General features: G+C 46.1%; 1 protein-coding gene across 5 annotated transcripts in view; it reads right to left on the reverse strand.

The window, feature by feature from the left end:
• The window catches only part of mef2b (myocyte enhancer factor 2b), a 161,917-nt gene that overhangs the window by 54,883 nt on the left and 87,444 nt on the right, over window positions 1-19,590 (reverse strand). For all 5 annotated transcript variants that reach the window (XM_078198625.1, XM_078198626.1, XM_078198629.1 and 2 more), the window contains 3 exons: window positions 18,562-18,765; window positions 9,904-10,044; window positions 3,613-3,793 (listed from right to left, as the gene is read on the reverse strand). In XM_078198625.1, the coding sequence (XP_078054751.1) occupies window positions 3,613-3,793; window positions 9,904-10,044; window positions 18,562-18,765 (526 nt within the window). The remainder of the gene's footprint in view (window positions 1-3,612; window positions 3,794-9,903; window positions 10,045-18,561; window positions 18,766-19,590) is intronic.

The raw sequence follows: 19,590 nt of genomic DNA on the forward strand, positions 1-19,590 counted from the left end.
GGGTGTAAGCGTCGCTGGCTAGGCCAGCATTTATTGCCCATCCCTGAGAGTCAACCACATTGCTGTAAGTCTGTAGACCAGATTGGGTAAGGAGGAAATTTCCTGTTCTAAACCACATTCGTGAACCAGTCTTTAATGATCGACAATGGTTTCAACAGTTCATTCCAGATTTTTATTGAATTCGAATTTCACCATCTGCCGTGGTGGGATTCGAACTCAGGTCCCCAGAGCAATACCCTGGATTACTAACCCAGTGACAATAACACTACACCGCTGCCTCCACAATTATTGACTGTATTCCCTGCATTAAAGCTGTTTATATAAATCTGACTATATTGCTGATTATTTCAATTCTCCATAGGTGTTTAAGCCCCTAAATACACAATCCTGCATTGCAAATAAATCTGTTTTCAAATGAATGTCGATTCCACTCAACCCTGGAGTCTAAATCTTTGATTGATTTCTTCCAGTTGAAGGAGGGAGGATATTGGGTTGTGAGCTCAGAGAATCTCACCACAGTTCCGTTTTGTGGGCCCTCTCTGTGGATTTGTTAATGAGGACAGCAGCCCAGTTTCAGCTAACAGTCCATGCTCAGTGGCCTGAATTCAGAAGGGACACTAGGTAAGCGCTGGGTGGCCTCAATGCCGTTGAGTGAGGCTGGGAATGGGTGGAAGTCTGTACCTGACCACTGTCCAGAGACTCTCTTTAAACATATGAATATCAGCGTGTGTGTGTACATGTCAGGATGTGTGCATGTGTGAAAGATTCTAGGTGCATGATATGTGGAACAGGGAGTGTGCAAGTCAATGCGTGTGTGTGTATGCAAGTGGAACACTGTATGTGTGTGTGCGCGAGTGACTGTGAGTGACCATGTGTGTGTGCGTTTGCGTGTGAGACCATGTGTGCGAGTGACCGTGTGACCATGTGTGTATGTGTGTGTGTGACCATGTGTGTGTGCATGTGTGTATGTGTGAGACCATGTGTGCGAGTGACTGAGAGTGACTGTGTGTGACCATGTGTGTATGTGACCATGTGTGTGTTTGTGCATGCATGACTGTGTGAGTGCATGTGTGTGAGTGCGCGTGTGACTCTTGTGTGGTAACCTCATTCCCTAAACTAATAACATTTTATTTCTCTCTACCCGCACTTGGCAGACGGATCCCAGTTGGTATATGAAAAGCCATGGACATTTCAAAAAGCGAAATGATTGGCTATTCAATGGACCAAACTGAGCTCTCCGAATTGTGAGAGCTTCGCATAAATTTCATTCAGAGAAAGCCAAGCAGATGTGAGTTGAAGGAAAGAGACTGAGATACGATGCCTAAGCAAGAGTTCAGGGGAAATAAAAATAGCAACAAGATTCAGGAACAGAAACAAGACATTCTGATGCCGGGAACATTAGCAAGTGCACAGGACACTGGTTTTACCGGTAATTAAACACTGGCGATTTCTCAATAAACCAGCAGAGATTATTGATTCCCTTGTATGGATTAGAAAAGTGACATTCTGTTTGGCCGTGTGCAGAAACCCATCATTGTGTAGCATCGCTCTCACCTTAGAATCAAGTCCCACTTGAGTGGCTGAGCACAAAAATCTAGTCAGACACGGCTATTGCAGTACTGAGGGGAGTGCTACACTGCCAGAGGTGCTGTCTTCTGGATCAGATGTTAATCCGAGGCTTCCTCCTGTCTCTCGGGTCAATGTAAAAGATCGCATGGCACCATTTCAAAAACCAGCAGCTGATTTTTCCCAGGTCTCCCAGGCCAAATTTGTCCCTCAATCAGCATCACAAAAATCAAATTATCCGGTCATAGAATCATAGAATCCCTACAGTGCAGAAGATGCCATTCGGCCCATCGAGTCTGCACCAACTCTCTGACAGAGTATCTTACCCAGGCCCTCTCCCATGCCCTATCCCCGTAACCCCACACATTTACCATGGATAATCCCATCTAACCTACACATTTTTGGACACTAAGGAGCAATTTGGCATGGCCAATCCAGCTAACCTGCACATCTTTGGACTGTGCGAGGAAACCCACACAGACAAGGGGAAAACGTGCAAACTCCAAACAGGCAGTCGCCTAAGGCCAGAATTGGGCCTGGGTCCCTGGAGCTGTGAGGCAGCAGTCCTAACCACTGTGCCGCCATTATCACGTTGCTGTTTATGGGAGCTTGCTGTGCACAAATTGGCTGCTGTGTTTCCTACAGTAGTAACTACACTTCAGAAAGTATTTAGTTGGCTGAAAAGTGATCTGAGGTGTTCTGAGATCACAGAAATAAAAGTCTTTTTTTTTCTATTTTGGATCCCTATCCAAACTATTGAGAAATTTGAATGAGAGAGTTCTATGTTGGCCAGATATTCAGAGAACACTCTGTTCCCATTGGGATATTAGTTACTTATATTCAAGCCTTGAGAGATTGTACAGACTCTACACAGCAGCTGGGAATTAGGGATTCTACATTCCCATGTTCCAGAATCCAGTCACTACCCCACAGCTTGTGAGGGAGCAAAAACTGACTAAAAGCCCACAGACATAACAGCTCAATGACCTCAATCTTATAAAAGGGAACTAGTTAGTTGCTTGAAAACAGAAAGATCAGTGAATCGTAGGGGAGAGCTGACAAGGAGGCTGATGTGAAGGAAATCAACAGTGCAGACAGTTTGTTTCTGTTTGTTCAGGGGATGTGGGCGCTGCTGGTTAGAATCATGGAATCACTCCAGTGCAGAAGGTGGCCATTTGGCCCGTCGAGTCTGCACCAATCACAATCCCATCCAGGCCCTATCCCCATAACCCCCATGCATTTACCCGAGCTACTCACCCTTACACTAAGGGGCAATTTAGCACAGCCAATCCACCTAACCAGCAGATCTTTTGGACTGTGGGAGGAAACCAGAGGAAACCCACGCATTCACGGGGGGAGAACATGCAAACGCTACACAGACAATGACCCAAGCTGGGAATCGAACCCGATGCTGTGAGGCAGCAGTGCTAATCACTGTGTCTCACGGCGCTGTTAGACCAGCATTTGTTGCTCATCCCTAATTGTCCTCGAGAAGGTGGTGGTGAGCTGTCTACATGAGGTTTTGCAGTCCTTGTGGTGTAGATACACCCACAGTGCTGTTGGGAAGGGAGTTCCAGAATTTTTGACCCACTCAAGATGTTGGCCGACAGGGCCAGCGAGAGCCAACGGCCGGCCTCTGAAATTCCTAAAACCTTTTCAGGCCCGACTGGCCTAAAACTGTACAACCCTACCAGGTGTACAGCAGAGATCAACCTTGTTCCAATCTCCCATCACCAAGGTTGGCAGTTTGGAAGAAACTCAACTGGGCATCATATCAACATTTGAAGATTGAAGAAAATAACTACTCTTGAGAAGGAAACATTTGCAGCACTATTGGCAAAACGTAGGTCAACGGGGCTGATTAAATGGGCCCATGGGTTCTTCCAAAGAGCTAGCACAGACATAATGGATCAAATGGCCTCCTTCGACACTGTAAGATTCTATGATTCTAAGGGAATGCCCCCTGAATTGAGACATTGATATTAACTGGAGTAAGGGAACATTTGGAAATGTTGGAACTAGACTGATCTGATTTCAGCAACATACCTGAATGAGAAATTGTGGACACTTGTGATGTCAGCCCCGATGAATGAGCGCTTCGAGGTACGATTGGCTGTGGCAGTGGCCCTCGATTTAGGATGGACCCAGTCGGGTTGCTGTAGGCCAAACTGGTGGCACTCTGTGCTGCAGCCAGAATGGATACTTCATGGTTAGACAGTGTGCCTGCCTGAGAAGGAGACAGAGAGAGGGAGAGGGGCCAGAAAGTGGAACAAAGGCAAGAAATTGCAATGTTAACGCTTCATTGTGAAACTCCATGAAAACTAACAACAGCTTGCATTGATATATCACCTTTAATTTGATTTATTATTGTCACATGTATTGGGATACAGTGAAAAGTATTGTTTCTTGCACTATACAGACAAAGCATACCATTCATAGAGCACATAGGGGTGAAGGAAAGGAGATGGTGCAGAATATAGTGTTACAGTCACAGCTAGGTTGTAGAGAAATATCTAATAATATAAGTTTAATATAAGGTACTCTAAAGTCTGATGGCAGCAGGGAAGAAGCTGCTCTTGAGTCAGTTAGTACGTGACCTCAGACTTTTGCCCGAAGGGGCTTCACAGGAGTGTAATCAAACAAAGACGACATTGGGACAGGTGACCAACAGTTTAGCCAGAGGTAAGTTTTAAAGAGAGAGATGCAGAGGTGGAGATGTTTAGGGAGGGAATTCCAGAGTTTAGGGTCTCAACAGCTGAAGGCAGAGCTGCCAATGGTGGAACAATGGAACTCAGCTTGCGCAGGAGGCCAGAATTGGGGGGCTTGGTGAGGAGTGGCTATGGATTGGAAAACAAAGATGGGAATTTTTAAATTGAGGCATTACCAGACCAGCAACCAATGTAGCTCAGCGAGTGTAAGGGTGATTAGAGCACGGAACTTGGTGGGAGTCAGGATAACGTCAATGGAATTTGGGGCAAGCCCCAGTTTACAAAGGGTGCAAAACAGCAGGCCAGCCAGAAAGACATTAAAATAGTCAATAGGAAATATTCATTCCCTTTCAGATACCAAGAATTTGCCAATTTACAGGACAGATTGGGTCCAATTTCAGAATCGTCTGTTCATCAAATCACTGATGTTTTGGAAGTTAATAGTCAGAAGCCAGGCCCTTTTAGGGTTTGGTAAGAAGTCTCACAACACCAGGTTAAAGTCCAACAGGTCTATTTAGTAGCACGAGCTTTCAGAGCGCTGCCCCTTCATCAGGTGAGTCAACCCTTTTAGGGTTTGGAGGCAGTCACCTGATCACAGTTTGACCATTATAATACAGGTTAACAACAAGAAATAGCAGGAATAAATCAGCTGAGCTGGCTCCATCATTCAGTAAGACTCTCTTGTCAACCAACAACTCAGCCTTGAATATATTCAGTGGCTCAGCTTTCACTGCTTTCCAGGGTAGAGAATTCCAAAGATTAACGACCCTCGGAGAAGCAATTCCTCCTCATCCCTGTTTTAAAGAGGTGACTTCTTATTTTGAAACTGTGCCCCCTAGCTCTAGATTCCCCCATGAGAGAAAAATCTTTTCAGCACCCATCCTATCAAGCCCCTCAGAATCTTATGGGCGGGATTCTCTGGCCATTCACGCCAGTAGGACTCTCCTGTCCCGCTGCAGTGAATGGAGGTTTGGCTGAGCGGGACGTGAACAGCCGGAGAATTCCGGCCAATATATTTTGATAAGGTCATCTCTCGTTCTTCTAAACTCCAGCGAGTACAGGCCCAACCTTCCCTCAGAAGACAACTCCCTTCATACCAGGCCTCAGCCAAGTGAACCTTCTCTAAACCGCTTCTAATGTAAATATATCCCTTAGCATATCCCGAGTGAGGAACTTCAGCAGGAATTTATATACACAAGACCCAAGTCACCTCACGCAAGAGCTTTTGATAGAGTAAATATGGAGAAACTGTTTCCAGGGGCTGAAAGATCAGTACAAAAATCAAAGATGAATTGAGGAGAAATCGTTTCATTCAGCAAGTTATGATCTCGAATGCACTGCCTGAAAGTGTGGTGGAAGCAGATTCAGCAGGGAATTGGACAAACAAAGAACAAGAGCAAAGAAAACTACAGCACAGGAACAGGCCCTTCGGCCCTCCAAGCCTGCACTGACCATGCTGCCCGACTTAACTAAAACCCCCTATCCTCCCGGGGACCATATCCCTCTATTCATATTCATTTTTTTGTCAAGACGCCCCTTAAAAGCCACTACCGTATCCGCTTCCACTACCTCCCCCGGCAGCGAGTTCCAGGCACCCACCACCCTCTGTGTAAAAAAATCTGCCTTGTACATCTCCTTTAAACCTTGCCCCTCGCACCTTAAACCTGTGCCCCTTAGTAATTGACTCTTCCACCCTGGGAAAAAGCTTCTGGCTATCCACTCTGTCTAAACCCCTCATAATCTTGTAGACTTCTATCAGGTCTCCTCTCAACCTCCGTCGCTCCAGTGAGAACAAACCAAGTTTCTCCAACCTCTCCTCATAGCTAATATCCGCAACCAGGCAACATCCTGGTAAATCTTTTCTGTATCCTCTCCAAAGCCTCCACATCCTTCTGGTAGTGTGGCGACCAGAATTGAACACTATATTCCAAGTGCAGCCTAACTAAGGTTCTATAAAGCTGCGACATGAAACTTGTAAAGGGAAAAAAAAATGGAGGGCTGTGGGGGGAGAGTATGGGAGTGTAACCAATTTGATAACTCTTCGAAAGAACCAGCACAGGCACAATGGGCCAAATGGCCTGCTTCTGCGTTATATCATTCTATAATTCTAAGCAAGTTACATCCATTATTTGGGCTACAAGGATGGAAAAGTGACTTTAATATATTCTTCCATCCTTCTGGGCATTCGCTTTGATGGTGTTTTCCTCTCCAGGGTCCATCTCACTGCAGGATTTGCCATTACTTGCTCGCCTTGCGGGCCTGTCGTTAGAATAGGAGACCTTTCGTTATCGCAGAGATTCCTCTTTCCATTGCGATCACTTGCATTGTCTCACTCTCCAGCAAAAGCAAGCAAACAAAGTGCCAGGAATAACTGGTAGATCGCAATTCTCTGTGACAAGAAAGTATAATCTGAGGAGTTCCAATGATTATGGCTGCTTTCTACTGCTGCTGGTGACACCCCCCCCCCCCCCCACCCCCTCCCACCTCCCCCCACCTCAGGTCCCTGTTGGGAGTCTCAATATCCAAGCAGAGTCTTCACATTTATGGAGGCTGGGGAGGAGGTGTCCAGTTTTGGAAGGGAACATCGTTCCTGCAAGACTTCAGTTGAGAACACAAAGCATTAAATGCATCAGAATAGGTTGCCATCTCCATTTAGAACTTAAAAAACAGTCGGAGTAGCCCACAGGGCCCACTGAGCCGGTCCCACATGTCGTTATGATCATGGCTGATTTTGAGCTTTAACTCCATTTTCCTGCCCACTCACCATACCCCTTAATTCGCCGAGAGACCAAAAATCTACCCCAGCCTTATTTGACGGTGGAGCACCCACAATTCTCTGGTGTGGAGAATTCCAAAGATTCACTGCCCTGTGAGTGGAGAAATCTTTCCTTATCCCAGCCCTGAATGATCATCTTCTTATCCTGAGACTGTGCCCCCGTGTTTTAGACCCCCCCACACCAACGGAAACAACGCCTCACCATCCGGTCTATCAAACCCCTTCAGAATTTTGTAAGCTGCAAAGAGATCACCTCAGTCTTCTAAAGTTTGAAGAAAACAAATCCAATTTACTCAGCCTCCCATCATAGGACACAGTCCCCTCCAGCTCCCTGCGCCCCCCCACCCCCCGCATCCCAGAGACCAATTTAGTGAACCTTCGCTGTTCTGCCTCCAATGCAATTCCCCTAGCTTAGCCTGCTCCATGTCGCTCCCCCTGCACTCTCAACTTTTCAAATGGGCCACTCCATTGAAGGGCATTACAAAGTGAGCGAGTAATGCAAGACTCAACACACAATATCACGAGAGGACAGTCCATTTGACAAGAAGGAAGCACAAGGATTTAGCTGGAATAACAAAGGAATATTCCCAAGAGTTGAAGCATCTGAATATTTTGAGGGTTACAGACTGAGGGTGGCTGCTTTTGCATCCTTATATGGTCTGGCCTTTTGCAGTGATCTGTACTGATAACTGCACTTGCAGACTGCCAGAGAATTTGATGGTTTTGGTTCAGGGTCTCAGACATCACTATGCCTGGAGTAAAGAAAGGAAACATCTCTCATAACCCAATTGGAACATCTTGACCCACCTTTCTTCACCTGTACACAAGAGCTTTGACTGGTGTGAGGAGCAATAGGTATTGACTATTCTCCCATCCCTTACCAAATTGGCAACTCTTAGTGAGCAGCCATAGACAGGGGCGTTTACAGGTCACTATACATTACAGTTCTCAGGTAACAGGAGATTTCCAGATAGCATCACTGGACAAGTATCAGAAGTAGGAATCTTGGCTGATTTTAGTTTTTCCCTTCATTCTTTCATGAGATGTGGTTGTCACTGGCAAGACCAGTGTGTATTGTCCATCCCTAATTGCCCTTGGCCAGTTAGGCCATTTCTGAGGGGCAGTTAAGAGTCAACCCACTTTGCTGTGGGTCTAGAGTCACATGTAGGCCTCACATGTAGGCCTCACATGTAGGCTTGGAGTATGTATGTCTCACCTGTAGGCCAGATCAGGTAAGGAGGTCAGATTTCTTTCCCTAAAGAACATTATTCAACCGGCTGGGTTTTTCCAACACTTGACGATAGTTCCATGGTCATTGTTACTGAGGCTAGCTCTTAATTCCAGCTTTATTAATTGAATTTGTTAATTAATCAAATTTAAATTCCACTTGCGCGGATGTTACTTCCACATTGTGAGTATTAATGGCGGCGGGACAAACATAATTAGTGCCACCTGCTCTATCACATCAATCTGAGAGAAGTGCAGGGCCTGGATTTAACATCTAATCTAAAAGATAGCACCTGGAAATGTTCATGTCCTGAATGCACAGATTTATTAAAGTGCAGTTACTTTTTTGGATGTAGTCCCAGTTTCTGCCACTTGATGCTGCTAGTGAGCGACAGTGTAGGATTTCAAGGTGCCAAAACAATTGTAAAATTGCATTTCCATTGGGCTGTTAATGCTGGTCTGAATCTCTCCCATACAGCAATTCATGATTCCTGTCCTTATGATCAGCATCTTGGGGCGGGACGGTGGCACAGTGGTTAGCACTGCTGCCTCACAGTTTTGGAGTTTGCACATATTTGGAGTTTGCACATTCTCCCCATGTCTGCGTGGGTTTCCTCCAGCTGCTCTAGTTTCCTCCCACAGTCTGAAAGACGCGCTGTTGTATTAGTCATGCTAAATTCTCCCTCGGTGTATCCGAACAGGCACTGGAGTGTGGAGACTAGGGGATTTTCACAGCAGCTTCATTCAGTGTTAATGTAAGCCTACTTGTGACAATAATAAATGAACTTAAACTTCAGGAATTCTACACTCGTTCTCCTATTTACTGAGATGTTTGTACATCTTTATTGCCAGCCCTCCGAGATCCCCTTCTTCCAATTAGGGCCTCTTACCCATCCCTGAATTTCATCCCTCCATCATTGATGGCAGTGCTTTCACTTGTTGAGACCCCCTGGGCTCTCGAATTTCCTCCCTCTCTGTCTCGCTGTCCTCCCTGAAGATGTTCCTTAAAACCCACCTCTCCTAGTCACCCAATATCTCTGCACATAGATTGGCGTCAGAAACATTTTTATTCATAGTACTCTTGTTAAGTGCCTTGGAAAATGTTACAGACGTTAAAGGTGTTATATAATGCAAGCTGTTGTCGCTGTACAACAAATAAATATCTTCTACAATGCCAATATCTTTTATGTATGTAAGCTGTTATTTTGAGGTTATGAGTTTCTGGAAATGTATCAATATTTACAAGATTCCTCCAACAGAAATTCACCGGTGTAGAATGTGCAAAATTTGTTGAGGGAACAGCAAAGGAGCTCATGAAAATGAGGGGCAAAAATTGCCCCAGAGCATTCAGATCTAATTTGTACTTTTGCGATTCCAGAGAATATTTATTCCCATGGGGCAAAGATGGGAAATGCAGGCCAGGTTCCTTCACACAGGGAGCTGGTAGAAACCAGGGAGAAAGTGAGCATCCCCCTTATATAAAGTTGACGAGAGGTCAGTGATTGAGGCCTGGGGCCTGTAAGTAGGCGTCGTTTGGTTGTGAAAACTACGCGATGTGGGGAGATTTCAGGAGGAAGAGAAAATAAATTCGACAAAAAAATATATAAACCATTCCAAACTACTTACACAAACCCTCTGTCTGTTGTTCATGTGATTCACCGCTTCATACTTTCTGTATTTGTCGTTTACCTCCAGGCTTGGCTCAACAGAATCATCAATCTCCAGGTCTGGACTCTCACATCCATTTAAACCCTTTTTTCTCAGAGTCTAGGCAAAAATCACAGTTTAAAGGGACATTCAGCACCACATCCTCAATATATTCCCCAGCGTAAGCTCTTTGGCAACTGTGTCATGATTTTGAAAAGTGCAGATGGGCAAAGAGACCTTGGTGTCCATGTACACAATCCTTAGAAATGGCAAGTAAAATTGATTTAATAAAAACATAGGCGGGGGTAGGGGGGGGGGCGGGGGAAGTTACCTGGATGTATAAATAGAGGCTCACAATACTAAAGCAAAAAGACCCCACTAGAAGCTAATAAATCACTGCCCAGGTCTCAGCTTCAATGTTGTGGACAATTCTAGGCCCCAGAATTCAGGAAAGATGTAAAGGCCTAAGAAAGGGATGAGAGGAGGTTTATCAAGATGCTATCAGGGGACGAAGGACTTCAAAACTGAGAAGAGTTTGGAAAGGTTCAGGCTGTTCTCTTGGAGCAGACAGATTAAGAGGTGACTGAATAGTCACGATGATGATGGAGAAAGTCCATTCCCTCTGGGAGGTGGGTCAGTAATGAGAGGCCCATAAGATATAGGAGTAGAATTAGGCCACTTGGCCCGTTGAGTCTGCTCCACCATTCAATCATGGCTGATTCTTTTCTCATCCCCATTCTCCTGCCTTTTCCCCATAACCCCGATCCCCTTATTAATCAAGAACCTATCTATCTCTGTCATAAAGACACTCAATGACCCGGCCTCCACAGCCTTCTGCAGCAAAGAGTTCCACAGATTCACCACTCTCTGGCTGAAGAAATTCCTCCTCATCTCTGTTTTAAAGGATCATCCCTTTAGCCTGAGATTGTGTCCTCTGGTTCTAGTTTTTCCTACTAGTGGAAACATCCTCTAGGGGTACAGGTTCATAGCTCCTTGAAAGTGGAGTCACAGGTGGACAGAGTGGTGAAGGCGGCATTCGGCATGCTTGGTTTCATCGGTCAGAACATTGAATACAGGAGTTGGGACATCTCGTTGAAGTTGTACAAGACATTGGTAAGGCCACACTTGGAATACTAAGTTAATTCCTGGGATGGTAGGTCTGTCATACAGTTCTGGTCACCCTATTATAGAAAGGATATTATTAGACTCGAAAGAGTGCAGAAAAGATTTACTAGGATGCTGCTGGGACTTGATGGATTGCGTTATAAGGAGAGGCTGAATAGACTGGGACTTTTTTCGCTGGAGCGTAGGAGGCTGAGGGCCATAGACAAGGTAGATAGTCAATATCTTTTCCCAAAGGTAGGGGAGTCTAAAACTAGAGGGCATAGGCTTAAGGTGAGAGGGGAGAGATACAAAAGTGTCCAGAGGGGCAATTTTTTCACACAGAGGGTGGTGAGTGTCTGGAACAAGCTGCCAGAGGTAGTAGTAGAGGCGGGTACAATTTTATCTTTTAAAAAGCATTTAGATAGTTACATGGGTACGATGGGTATAGAGGGATATGGGCCAAATGCGGGCAATTGGGATTAGTTTAGGGGTTTCAAAAAAAAGGGCAGCATGGACAAGTTGGGCCGAAGGGCCTGTTTCCATGCTGGAAACCTCTATGACTCCAGGTGCAACCACAGGACAGGACTGGCAGCGGAATATTCCGGGGTACAAGTGTTTTAGGCGAGACAGAGGAGGGGCCAAAAGAGGTGGGGGAGTAGCAGTATTAGTTGGAGAGCATATCACAGCGGTGCAGAGGGAGGACAATTCAGAGGGGTTGTGCAACGAGTCACTCTGGGTGGAGCTTAGAAACAGGAAGGGCGCAGTCACTATGTTGGGGGTATACTACAGGCCCCCCAACAGCCCAAGGGAAGTGGAAGAACGGATATGTCAGGAGATACTGGGTAAGTGCAGGAAAAATAGGGTTGTTGTAGTGGGAGACTTCAATTTCCCTGGTATAGACTGGAAATCGCTGACAGCTGGGACTCTGAATGGGGAGGAATTTGTAAAATGCGTACAGGAGTGTTCTTTGGAACAATATGTAGATAGCCCGACTAGAGAGGGGGCTATACTGGACCTAGTACTGGGGAATGAGCCCGGTCAGGTCTTCAAAGTTTCGGTAGGGGAACATGTGGCAAATAGTGACCACAATTCTGTTAGCTTTAGGATAGTGATGGAAAAGGATGAGTGGTGTCCCAAGGGTAAGGTGTTGGATTGGGGGAAGGCTAACTTTAGTGGGATTAGGCAGAAATTGGCAGCTCTTGATTGGGAGAGGCTGTTTGAGGGTAAATCCATATCTGGCATGTGGGAGTCTTTTAAGGAACAGTTGTTCGGGCTACAGGACAGGAATGTGCCTGTAAAAAAGAAGGATAGGAAGGGTAGGATTCGAGAACCGTGGATAACCAGGGAAATTGAGGGATTGGTCAAAAAGAAAAGAGAGGCGTATGTTAGGTCCAGGCAGCTAAAAACGGAGGGAGCTCTGGAGGAGTACAAAGAAAGTAGGAAAGAACTCAAACGGGGAATTAGAAGGGCAAAAAGGGGTCACGAAATGTCCTTGGCAGACAGGATTAAGGAGAATCCCAAGGCATTTTATTCATACGTTAGGAACAAAAGAGTTGTCAGGGAAAAAATCGGACCTCTCAGGGACAAAAGTGGGGAATTATGCTTGGAGCCCAAAGAAGTAGGGGAGATCCTAAATGAATACTTTGCGTCGGTATTCACAAAGGAGAGGGATGTGTTGACTGGGAGTGTCTCGGAGGGGAGTATTGAACCGTTGGAGAAAATCTCCATTACAAGGGAGGAAGTGTTAGGTTTGTTAGAGAATATAAAGACTGACAAATCCCCAGGGCCTGATGGAATCTATCCAAGGCTGCTCAGGGAGACGAGAGATGAAATCGCTGGGCCTCTGACGCAAATCTTTGTCTCGTCACTGGACGCAGGTGAGGTCTCAGAGGATTGGAGGATAGCTAATGTGGTCCCGTTATTTAAGAAGGGTAGGAAGGATAACCCGGGTAATTATAGGTCGGTGAGCTTGACGTCCGTGGTGGGGAAGTTGTTGGAGAAGATTCTTAGAGATAGGATGTATGCGCATTTAGAAAGGAATAAACTCATTCACGATAGTCAGCATGGTTTTGTGAGAGGGAGGTCATGCCTCACTAACCTGGTGGAGATTTTTGAAGAAGTGACCAGAATGGTTGATGAGGGAAGGGCCGTGGATGTCGTCTATATGGACTTTAGTAAAGCGTTTGACAAAGTCCCTCATGGTAGGCTGGTGAAAAAGGTTGGATCTCATGGGATAAAGGGGGAGGTGGCTAGATGGGTGGAGAACTGGCTTGGTCACAGAAGACAGAGGGTGGTAGTGGGAGGGTCTTTTTCCGGCTGGAGGCCTGTGACTAGTGGTGTTCCGCAGGGCTCTGTATTGGGACCTCTGCTGTTTGTGATTTATATAAACGATCTGGAAGAAGGTGTAACTGGGGTGATCAGTAAGTTTGCGGATGACACAAAATTGGCAGGACTTGCAGATAGTGAGGAGCATTGTCAGAGGCTACAGAAGGATATAGATAGGCTGGAAATTTGGGCAAAGAAATGGCAGATGGAGTTCAATCCTGATAAATGCGAAGTGATGCATTTTGGTAGAAATAATGTAGGGAGGAGCTATACGATAAATGGCACAACCATAAAGGGTGTAGATACGCAGAGGGACCTGGGTGTGCAAGTCCACAGATCCTTGAAGATGACGTCACAGGTGGAGAAGGTGGTGAAGAAGGCATATGGCATGCTTGCCTTTATAGGGTGGGGCGGGTGGGGCATAGAGTATAAAAGTTGGGGTCTGATGTTGCAGATGTATAGAACGTTGGTTCGGCCCCACTTGGAATACTGCGTCCAGTTCTGGTCGCCACACTACCAGAAGGACGTGGAGGCTTTGGAGAGAGTACAGAGGAGGTTTACCAGGATGTTGCCTGGTATGGAGGGGCTTAGTTATGAGGAGAGATTGGGTAAACTGGGGTTGTTCTCCCTGGAAAGACGGAGGATGAGGGGAGACTTAATAGAGGTGTATAAAATTATGAAAGGCATAGATAGGGTGAACGGTGGGAAGCTTTTCCCCAGGTCGGTGGTGACGTTCATGAGGGGTCATAGGTTCAAGGTGAAGGGGGGGGGGGGGAGGTTTAACACAGATCTCAGAAGGACATATTTTACACAGAGGGTGGTGGGGGCCTGGAATGCGCTGCCAGGCAAGGTGGTGGAGGCGGACACACTGGGAACGTTTAAGACTTATCTAGACAGCCATATGAACGGAGTGGGAATGGAGGGATACAAAAGAATGGTCTAGTTTGGACCAGGGAGCGGCACGAGCTTGGAGGGCCGAAGGGCCTGTTCCTGTGCTGTATTGTTCTTTGTACAGTGCTTTCTCTGTAGTGGTTTGCTCCAACTGAGTGGCTTGCTAGGCCATTTCGGAAGGTAGTGGGTCTGGAGTCACATGTAGGCCAGACCAGGTAAGGGCTGCAGATTTCCCTCACTAAACAACATTCGTGAACTAAACATAATAATCAAACAGTTTCACGATCATTATTAATGAGACGAGCAATTTATTCCAAATTTTTTTCATTAATTTTAAGTGAAATTAATTGCCACCAGCATGGTGGCACTGCTGCCTCATGGTGCCAGGGACCCGGGTTCAATTCCGGCCTCGGGTGACTGTGTGGAGTTTGCACAGTCTCCCCGTGTCTTCCTCCCACAATCCAAAGATGTGCGGGTTAAGTTGATTGGCCATGATAAATTGCCCCTTAGTGTCGGGGGGATTAGCAGGGTAAATGCGTGGGGTTGTGGGGATGGGGCCTGGGTGGGATTGTGGGAGGTGCAGGCTTGATGGGCCAAATAACCTCCTTCTGCACTGTAGGGATTCTATGATTGTATGAATGTAAAGTTCCCCCGTGGGACTGCTATAGTGGGATTTGAGCTTCTCGTCTCCAGAGCATCGGTCCAGTTCTCTGGATTACGAGTCCGGAAGCATAACCACTTTGATACCCTACCACCTCAACTAATAAAGTTCATTTAGTCTGAGGATCTCAGACTGAGACTGAGCCCTCGACTGAGTTCATTCAAAACTCAACTGGTTGCTAATAAAGTTTTCACTGGGCTTGCATGAGTCTAAAGTGTTATACAAATAAAACATCAACCTTTTCACGCCACAATTTACAAATAATGAAGGCTTGATCATTTTGTGCGGCAAGTTCTAATCTCTGTGCTTTTTTCCCGCTGTCATTTGTACAATCAACGGCAAAACAATTAAATTGAAGCCCTTTTGGTGACAGGTATTGTGAAAAATCAGCAGGGAGCATTCTGCTCCCTCACTGCCAGTTAAAACTTTAAACCGTTGGCTCAACACGTAATCTGGATTTTGAGGGAGCATGTTTTGACTTGTTGAACAGAACTTTCTAAAGGACAAGTGGTGGTGCTTTGGACATAGGCCCGTTTCCATGCCAACCAAGCATCCTGTATAGAATCTGCTGGTCACATATCTAAGATTTGGCCTTTATCTTGCCTTGAAATTCACTTGATTGAGCCTCTTGTAAGATAGGCTGACAGAATGTTACAACACACAAGTAACCATTTGACCTGTTGTGTGTGTGCCTCCCCTTTGAAAGAGCAATCGTGCTTATTACCACAGCCCTGCTTTGTCACCATAACTCTGAGTTTCCTATCGTGCACCAACACCCTTTTAGGATTATTAATGGAATCAGCTTCCGCCATCTTTTCAGGTAGAGCATTCCAGAACCTGCCAACACGGAGTGAAAAATTATTGTCCTCATGTCTCCTGTATTGCTTTTTGCCCATTTGACTCCATGGCTGGAATTTTACCGCCTCGCTCACCCCGGAATTGGAGCGGGCGAGGCTCACAGAACGAAAATCTCTGTTGGCCTCAGGCAGGATTTTACGATCTCATCCGAGTAAGGTCGTAAAATCCCGTTCTATAATCTGTGATCTGGAAGGAGGAATGGAGGCATAGACTATTTTCTAAATGGGAAAATGCTGAGGAAATCATTGTTGGGAGTCATTCTTCAAGATTCTCTTAAGGTTAATGTGCAGGTTCAGTCGGCAGTTAGAAAGGCAAATGCAAGGTTAGCATTCATGTCGAGAGGTCTAGAATATAAGAGCAGGGATGTACTTCTGAGGCTGTATAAGGCTCTGGTCAGACCCCATTCGGAGTATTGTGAGCAGTTTTGGGCCCCATATCTAAGAAAGGATGTGCTGGCCTTGGAAAGGGTTCAGAGGAGATTCACAAGAATGATCCCTGGAATGAAGAGCTTGCCGTATGAGGAACGGTTGAGGACTCTGGGTCTGTACTCGTTGGAGTTTAGAAGGATGAGGGGGGATCTTATTGAACCTTACAGGATACTGCGAGTCCTGGATAGAGTGGACGCGGAGAGGATGTTTCTCTTTGTTCTGTAACTCTCCCCAACGCCCTACCATTAACTGAGTAAGTCCTACTCAGTTCAATCTACCAAAATGCATTACCTCGCATTTGTCTAAATTAAACTCCATCTGCCATTCGTCAACCCATTGGCCCAGTTGATCAAGATCCCACTGCAACTGGAGATAACCTTCCTCACTATACACCATGCCACCAATCTTGGTGTCATCTGCAAACTTACTAACCATGCCCCCTATATTCTCATCCAAATCATTAACATAAATGACAAATAACAGTGCACCCAGCACTGATCCCTGAGGCACATTGCTGGTCACAGGCCTCCAGTTTGAAAAACAACTCTCTCCAACCACCCTCTGGCTTCTGTCAAGAAGCCAATTTTGTATCCATTTAGATACCTCACCCTGGATCCCGTGAGATTTAACTTTATGCAATGATGCGCGATTAAATCACTCGGGAGGCTAGATCATACCCGGGAAATAAAGGTTTTTATTAGTAACAAGAATGGAGCATACTATATAACAATACAATCCCAGACTAAAGGGTCACCAGGCAGTGCAGTGACCTTTATACTCCTCCAGGTAGGCGGAGCCAACTGGAGTGTACCACAGAACAATATCAACAGGTAGAACACCCCAACCCTAACCCCAACAGTGACAACAGTAACATATGTACAAGTACCCATAGTGCTGACCATCTATGGTTCACCACATGCAACAGCCTACCATGCGGAACCTTGACAAAGGCCTTGCTAAAGTCCATGTAGACAACATCAACTGCACTGCCCTCATCTACCTTCTTGGTTACCCCTTCAAAAAACTCAACTACACCAGATAACTGTGGCAGTGTAAGAAGATGGCTCCCCGCCACCCTCTCAAAGGCAATTAGGGATGGGCAGTGAATTCTATGTGGATAGAAAACTGTGTAAAGGGCAAAAATCGTCTGAACTTATAAGATCTAGGAGCAGAGTTAGGCCATTCGGCCCATTGAGTCTGCTCCGTCATTCGATCGTGGCTGATATTATTCTCAGCCTATTCTCTTGCTGTTTCCCTGTAACATTTGAACCCTTTCCCAGTCAAGAACTTATCTATCTCTGTCTTAAAGACACTCAATGACCTGGCCTCCACAGCTCTTCTGTGGCAATGAATTCCATAGATTCACCACCCTCTGGCGGAAAAGATTCCTCCTCATCTCGGTTCTAAAGGGCCGTCCCTTTACTCTGTGATTGTGCCCTCGGATCCCAGTCTCTCTGACTAATGGACACATCTTATCCATGTCCACCCTATCCAGGCCTTTCTGTAAGTTTCAATGAGACTTTCCCCCCCAACCCAATCCTTCTAAATTCCACCGATATATTGGGTTTTCTGAATAAAACTACGTCAAAGACAGACTGGTTTCATCTTATTTCTAATGCCTTCTAAGGTCTTCTTCTCGGGTGCCTCTCACTGCGGTGTCCTGCTAATTAATTTGCAATTTCTGGAGACTCCCGGACATTCCAGGAGGGTTGGTAAACCAGGCCGCCTCCCATTAAACGCAGACGTCATTGTGCACAACAAGACAAAAAATGGTCGAGCAAGACCTTTAAATGTATCGAGCAGCGAGCAGTTCAAGAAGATCTATCGTCACCGAGGAATTGCTAATAAATGCCAGCTTTGTCATTGAAATCTATGGGGGCGATTCTCCCAGCCCGCCACGCTGCTTTTGTAGTGCAGCAGATTGGGAGACTCGGGCGGGCTCCTCGCTGGGCGACACAGCCTCCGCACGTTTCCGGCAGCCGGATTTCCGACGCTGTCAGCTCCACGCCAGAAATCGGCACGGAGCTGCATAATTTATTTAAATTAGCATTTTAATATATTTTAAATCTGATCAGCGGGCCCGGGACTGAGTGAGCAAGGGGAGGGGAGCATGAGGATGGAGTTAGCGCTGAAATTAAGACTTTAGGCTTTGTCTGGGAAAAGGAGGGGTGAAGGTGGGTGGGCGAGGGAGAGAGAGGGATGGTGACAGTAGTTAGTGAAAAATTCTAACAGTTGCCCTGGGATTTGGCACGGGAAGATGCTAGGCTGAATGGCCTACTCCCTGTTCCTTAATCCTGGACTGTGGATGACAGGAATTGAATGGAGGAGTTGATAGGTTGGCCCCTTGCCCATGGCTGATGATGTCCTTACCTCAAGGATGTCGGAGTTGGTGCGGCTCTCGTGTGGCTCACTGTACTCGGTGTATTTGAGCAGCACTCGGTCCATGTCAGTGCTGGCGTACTGGAAGAGTCGGTTGGTACTATTGAAGATGATGAGGGCAATCTCGCAGTCACATAACACGCTCAGCTCATAAGCCTTCTTCATCAGGCCAAACTTCCGTTTGGTGAAGGTCACCTACAGGAAAAAACAAAGAAAGATTTGCGTTTCTCTAGTGCTCTGCGTAACCACGGGACATCCCAAAGCACTTAGAACCCATAGAACCATAGAACATTACAGCACAGAAACAGGCCTTTTGGCCCTTCATTGCCTGTGCCGAACCATTTTTGTGCCTAGTCCCACTGACCTGCACTTGAACCATATCCCTCCACACCCCTCTCATCCATGAACCTGTCCAAGTTTTTCTTAAATGTTAAAAGTGAGTCACCATCTCATCTGGCAGCTCATTCCAAACTTCCACCACTCTCTGTGTGAAGAAGCCCCTCCCTAATATTCCCTTTAAACTTTTCCCCCTTCACCCTTAACCCATGTCCTCTAGTTATTTTCTCCCCTAGCCTCAGTGGAAAAAGCCTGCTTGCATTCACTCTATCTATACCCATCATAATTTTATACACCTCTATCAAATCTCCCCTCATTCTTCTACGCTCCAGGGAATAAAGTCCGAACCTATTCAACACTTAACAGCAATGAGGTGGCCTTTGAAGTATAGTCACTGTTGTAATGTAGGAAATATGAGAGCCAATTTGTGCACAGCAAGCTCCCACAAAAAGCACCGTGGAAATGACTGGATAATCTATTCTTGTGATCATAGAATCCCTACAGTGCAGAAGGGGGCCATTTGGCCCATCGAGTCTACACCAACTCTCTCTGACAGAATACCTTACCCAGGCCCTTTCCCCCAGCCTATGCTTGTAATCCCAACATCTACCATGGCCAATCCACCTAACCTACACATCTTTGGATTGTGGGAGGAAACCGGAGCACCCGGAGGAAACCCATGCA

The sequence above is a fragment of the Mustelus asterias genome, chromosome 26 (genome assembly GCF_964213995.1).
Source record: "Mustelus asterias chromosome 26, sMusAst1.hap1.1, whole genome shotgun sequence".
In the NCBI taxonomy this organism is placed as follows: Eukaryota; Metazoa; Chordata; class Chondrichthyes; order Carcharhiniformes; family Triakidae; genus Mustelus; species Mustelus asterias.